Source organism: Myotis davidii, unplaced genomic scaffold (assembly GCF_000327345.1).
Source record: "Myotis davidii unplaced genomic scaffold, ASM32734v1 scaffold309, whole genome shotgun sequence".
Lineage (NCBI taxonomy): Eukaryota > Metazoa > Chordata > Mammalia > Chiroptera > Vespertilionidae > Myotis > Myotis davidii.
This window is the reverse complement of record NW_006383013.1, coordinates 6,748,294-6,754,293: the sequence shown is the minus strand read 5'-3', so window position 1 is coordinate 6,754,293 and position 6,000 is coordinate 6,748,294. Positions and strand designations below refer to the sequence as shown.

General features: G+C 38.0%; 1 protein-coding gene across 1 annotated transcript in view; it reads left to right on the top strand.

Moving 5' to 3' along the window:
- The window catches only part of SEL1L (SEL1L ERAD E3 ligase adaptor subunit), a 50,452-nt gene that overhangs the window by 7,794 nt on the left and 36,658 nt on the right, over positions 1-6,000 (top strand). Inside the window, exon 3 of the mRNA XM_006778887.2 lies at positions 999-1,230. Within this exon, the coding sequence (XP_006778950.1) occupies positions 999-1,230 (232 nt within the window). The remainder of the gene's footprint in view (positions 1-998; positions 1,231-6,000) is intronic.

Here is a 6,000-nt window from a genome sequence, read left to right as displayed (position 1 = left end):
TGATTGCTCGTTATGGCTAGTTTTGTGAACCCCACCTCCGCTGTGGGCGCAGCCACCTTGTGTTATGGGAACCCTGCCTCTGCTGTGGGTGCAGCCATCTTGTGATGTAGTGATGGAGTGAGGGTCAATTAGCATATTACATCTTTATTATATAAGATGAAAGATTGATTTTATTCTTTTTAATTCTTAGTTTTTTAAATTTTGAAGACTCTCTACCATTTATTTCTACTTATATCATTTTCTTAAAAATCTATTGAATTATGCACTTAAAATGCTTGATTGAATGGATAAAGCTAATTATTATGTATCCAAGGAGACCAACCAGTTATAATCCCTGATCTCTAGATTAGATGGAATATAGATAAGAAACAGGAAGTTATAGTACAGGGCTATCATAAGGGGAAATATAAAATACGTTGGGGAGCATGTATGGGAAGATCCTAACCCAGACTTTAGGAATTAAGAAAGGCTTCCGAGCCTGGCCTGTATGGCTCATTTGGTTGGGTGTCATCCTGTGGTCCTGTGCACCGAAAGGTTTCTGGTTCAATTCTGGTTGGTGCACATGCCCATGTTGCGAACTCGATCCCCATGCAAGACTCTCTCCCTCCTTCCCTCTCTCCCTCCCTTAAAGAGGCTACTGGTATGTGTGTCTTTTTATGTTATGTTTCCATTTTGCACGATCTACCCCTTCCCCACCTCAGCTCTTTGCCTTATCTGTGTTACTGTCACTTTAGCAGAAATACAGCAGCTGTTTGCATCAGGAAAAAAAAAAAGGCTTCCTGAAAAAAGTAACATCTGAGTTGAAATTTGAAGAGTCAGAGTTAGGCAGGTGATGCAGACAATGTGATGAACACCTACAAAAACCTATAGAGATGAGCAAGTATGGCACATTCAGGGAGCTATAGGAGAGATATCTTCTGTGTTATAAAAGTAATGGTCAGATTAGATAGAAGCAAATTTTGGTACTGTTGATAACTAAAAATATTTTCTGTTCTCAGACTTCTTTGCCATCAGATGAGCCGGTAAAGGACCACAGCACAGCAGGCAGAGTAGTTGCTGGTCAGATATTTCTTGATTCAGAAGAGTCGGAATTAGAATCACCTATTCAGGAGGAGGAAGATAGCCTCAGGAGCCAAGAAGGGGAAAGTGGCACCGAGGAAATCAGCTTTCTAGAATCTTCAAATCCAGAAAACAAAGATTATGAAGAACCAACGAAAGTACGGAAACCAGGTAGTCTGGACTTTTTCTTTGCTTTTGCCTAATTTAGGAAGGAGATGACTGAAATTTTAAAGCTAGTGTAAAAAGATGCAGAAATCTGGGTTTAGTGATTATTAACCACATATAATGTATAAAATTTAGTTTTATAAGATTTCCACATATCAAAGTTAAGAGTTATTCACTTAACAGATTTGACCCACTTTACATTGGCCAAATTCAACAGTCAAAATTGAATTCGTATTATATTTATTCTAACATTTATTTTTGGACCCCAGTATGTAATAATCTGTGAGAGTGGTACACACAATAGAAACTCAGGAAGGATTGTCTAACATGCTACTTTGGTTAGTTTCAGAATTGTGTTAGGATTTTTGCTGCCCTACCTTTTCAGTCATCCTAGGTAATTTGATTTATGTATTTATTCCTCTGTAATTGAAGCTTACATAAACTTCATCCTCTTTAATCCTCTTCTAACTTTCACCTTGACATCCTTTGTTTTTTCATTTAAAACGTGATCTTTATCACAGCAGAGGTGTGTCCATTATGCCCTATCCCTCCACCCTTCTAGCATTTTGTTCAAAGATCTCTGCTATACCCATTTATTACTCCATTGTTAGCCACTTTCAGGACTTGATTGAGATTTTTACCTTTTAAAAATATAATTTTTAATTACAAATATTCCATACTCATTAATAGAAAAACCAATCTAAAAAATTAAAAATACCTTAATCCCAACAACTAGAAATAACAGCTATTAACATCATGGAGAATTAATTACTCTTTCCAGCTTTTTTGTAGATGTGTGGTTTAAGACTAAATTGGATCAAAATGTACATGCTATTTTACTGCCTGCACTTTGCACTTAACAGTTTATCTTTACCATTTTCCTATATCATGTAAAACTTTGAAATAGGTTGTATATGTATATATTGCTGGGAGATCATTTTAGATGTTTCTTGTGCACATCTATGAAAATTTCCTGAGAATTGGTTCTTAAAAGTGAATTTGATGGACTAAATACAAAATTTTAAAAGACATTTGATACATATTACTAAATTGTTCTTCAGAAAAATAAGTTGGTTTACTTCCTTTGACACTACCTTTTATTCCAATATCTAGGCCAGATGTCTATTTCCATTTTTAAATTTGGGCCAAGTATTATAGTTTAATTCATTCCTTTTTCTTGTTTATCTTTTCTTTAAATAATTTTTTATTTTTCAATTACAATTGACATACAACATTATATTAGTTTCAGGTGTACAACCCAGTGACTAGACATTATATAACTTACTAAGTCAGCAATCTTCAACCAATATGCTGGAAGAATTTTTTTAATGTGCAATACCTGATGTCTTTTCCCTTAGACAGTGAAATAAAAAAATGACAACAGCCAACAAAACAATAGCCATCCAGTATGAATGAATCAAAATTATACCTTTTTTTGGGTCTGATTGGCAAAAAATATATTTTTTGGTGTGACCCAGAATTTTAGTAATTAGTGCCATGAGATGAAAAAGGTTGAAAATCTCGGTACTAAGTGGTCATCCCGATAAATCTTGTATCAGTCTGACACTATACATAGTTATTACAATATTATTGACTGTATTCACTATGTTATACTTTACATCCCCAGGACTATCCTGTAACTACCAATTTGTTCTTCTTAATCCCTTCACCCTTTTCACCAATCCCCACTCCCATCTTGCAGCCATCAACATGTTCTTTGTATCTATGAGCCTGTTTCTGTTCTGCTTCTTTTATTTTGTTTTTTAGATTCAATTGTTGATAAATATGCATTTATTGCCATTTTATTGTTCATATTTTTTATCTTTTTTTTTCCCTTCTCCCTCTTAAAGGAGACCTTTTAACATTTCATGTAATACTGGTTTGGTGGTGATGAACTTGATAGCTTTTTCTTGTCTGGGAAGTTCTTTATATATTCTTCAATTCTATGATAGCTTTGCTGAGTACAGTAATCTTGGTTGTAAGGCCCTTGCTTTTCATTTCATCACTTTGAATATTTCTTGACATTCCCTTCTGGCCTGCAAAGTTTCTGTTGAAAAATCAGCTGACAGTCATATAGGAACTCCCTTATAGCTAACTAACAGCTTTTCTCTTGCTGGCTTTAAGACTCTCTCTTTGGCTTTAACTTTTGTAATTTTAATTTTTATGTGTCTTGGTGTGGGCTTTTTTGGCTTTGTCTTATTTGGGACTCTATGCTTCCTGGAGACTTGTATGTCTATTTTCTTCAGGTTATAGAAATTTTCTGTAATTTTTTTTTCTTACATAGGTTTTCAATTTCTTGCTCTCTTCTTCTGGCACCCCCAGGATGTGAATATCGGCTAGGGGACTGACAGGTCCTAGGTTCGATTCCAGAACAGGGGACATGCCCAGGTTGTGGGCTCAATCCGTGGTTGGAGGTTTGCAAGAGACAGCCAATCAATGATTCTCTATCATCATGAATGTTTCTAACTCTCTCTCCCTCTCCCTCTCTGAAATCAATAAAAATATATTCTAAAAAACAACAACAAAAAAAAACCTTAAAAAAAAACTTTCCCTCATCAACTATTTGGTTACTCTGAAATATAGTCCATACAGGGAAAGCAGGATAAATGCTTGATTCTTTCCCTGGAAATATTTTCAAATAATAATTTGGTGTCCTAGCAGCATACAAAGGAAACCAGTGAGCATGTTTTTGTTTGTTTTGCTTTTGAGCATCATTACAAATTCATGGGTTTTATATACGTATGCTTCATTCTATTGACAAATTGGACTCATGGGAATCAGTTCAAACATGACTAAGATTTTCAAAGATACAATGATCACAACACATAGGCAACGTGTGCAGAAGTTCATGGCAGCCAGAGCTGCTCCCAGATCCTGTCTTGCCTCAATTAGGATGCACTCTGGCCCAAATTTCAACATGTGAGGTCTCTAAGTGATGTGTGTGGAGCATGACTTCAGCCAAAGAGAGCTATTTCAGTTTTGAAACATCTCCAGTTTATTCTCTAGTAACTGCATAGCTTGTGTGAAATTTTCTAGGAAATCATGCCTTATAAATACATACATCTCAGGTTCATCTCAGTGAGCAGTCTCAACAGACCACGCCTACCCTGCGAAAGCATTCCATCAGTAGGGACTCCTGGTGGTAAAAACCTCTAGTGTGCTTGTCAGAAGGTTTCTTGTTAGCAAGTTTCTAAGATGATTTGATTGTGACACCTTTCTGTTTCTCTGTTTCTTGGGCAGTAAAAGGAGAGAATGGGTTGCAGGTCTGCTGCTAGCCCTCTCTACCCATCAGGGTTTTTGCTTCTTCCTTTTGTTTGTGTCTCCTTTCCCTGATGCTGAAAATCTTGGTACCTAATGACATTAATGTTATATTGCTTTATCCTAACATATATATATATATATCCATAATTATCTATAATAATAAAAGTGTAATATGCTAATTAGGACAGCCAAACGACCTTCTGGATGAAGCCACAGCTGTGAGGGCTGAGCTCCTTGCACGAATTTTGTGCATCAGGCCTCTAGTGTATATCCTATATAATAAAAAGCTAATATGCAAATCGACCGAATGGCAGAACAACCAGTCACTATGATGCGCACTGACTACCAAGGGGCAGACGCTCAATGCAGGAGCTGCCCCCTGGTGGTCAGTGTGCTCCCACAGGGGGAGCGCCGCTCAGCCAGAAGCCCTGAGCCGGGCTCACAGCTGACAAGCACAGCAGCAGTGGCGGGAACCTCTCCCACCTCCACAGCAGCACTAAAGATGTCCGACTGCCGTCAGTCAGACTTCCCCCGAGGGCTCCTGGACTTCAAGAGGGCGTAGGCTGGGCTGAGGGACCACCCCCTCCAACACATGAATTTCATGTACCGGGCTTCTAGTATAGTTAATGACAGTGGCCACCTTACCACTAACAACAGGGACACTGAATGTAGTTTAAGATTCCTTTATGGTTCTTTTTGTTTTTAGTAAATATTTTACTAGATATTTGTAATAGGGTATTATTAAATCACTTGAATAACTTTGTGTAGTTATGCCAACAACTTTATAAAAATTTAGATTCAGTTGTTTTGGCTTTTAAATAATTATTTTGTTTTCTGTTATTTAGACTTGTTATTAATGTATTATTAATACATGAAAAGCTTATGTAACATAAATTGCATATGCGTGGCTTTGTGTGGTTGCAGTCAGACTATATTGGAAGTGGGTTATATGGCAATTGCTTCTAGACTTGCTTCCTTTGTCATCCTCCCCACCATGTCGCTGCCATATTGCTTCTCCTAAAGGAGGTCAGCTTCCTATCTGGTGTCCCTGCCTTCAACATCCCCACCCCCACTCCCCATTGTCTAATCTTTCTTTCTGTTGAGAAGCCTCCAGTAGCTTCCTGCCACATGCAGAATAAATCCAGCTCCTTACCTGTACTAATGAGGCCTTCCATGATTAAGCCCCTCCTATCTCTCCAACTGCATCTTCTGCCACTCCTCTACTCACAGGATTCCAGCCACACTGCCTTCCTGCTCTGTCCCAATTATGTGGGGGATCTCCAAGACTGCAACCCCAGGCTTGATGATTCTCTAGAAAGACTCACAGGACTTAGTATATAGTGATATTTACAGCTGTGGTTTATTACAGCAAAAGAATACGAAGCAAAATCAGCAAAGGGAAAGGTGCATGCGGTGAAGTCTAGGGAAGCCAGACACAGGCTTACAAGGGGCCTTTCCTAGGAGAGTCACACAGTACATGCTTCATTTCCCCAGCAACAAGTGACAACCCATGTG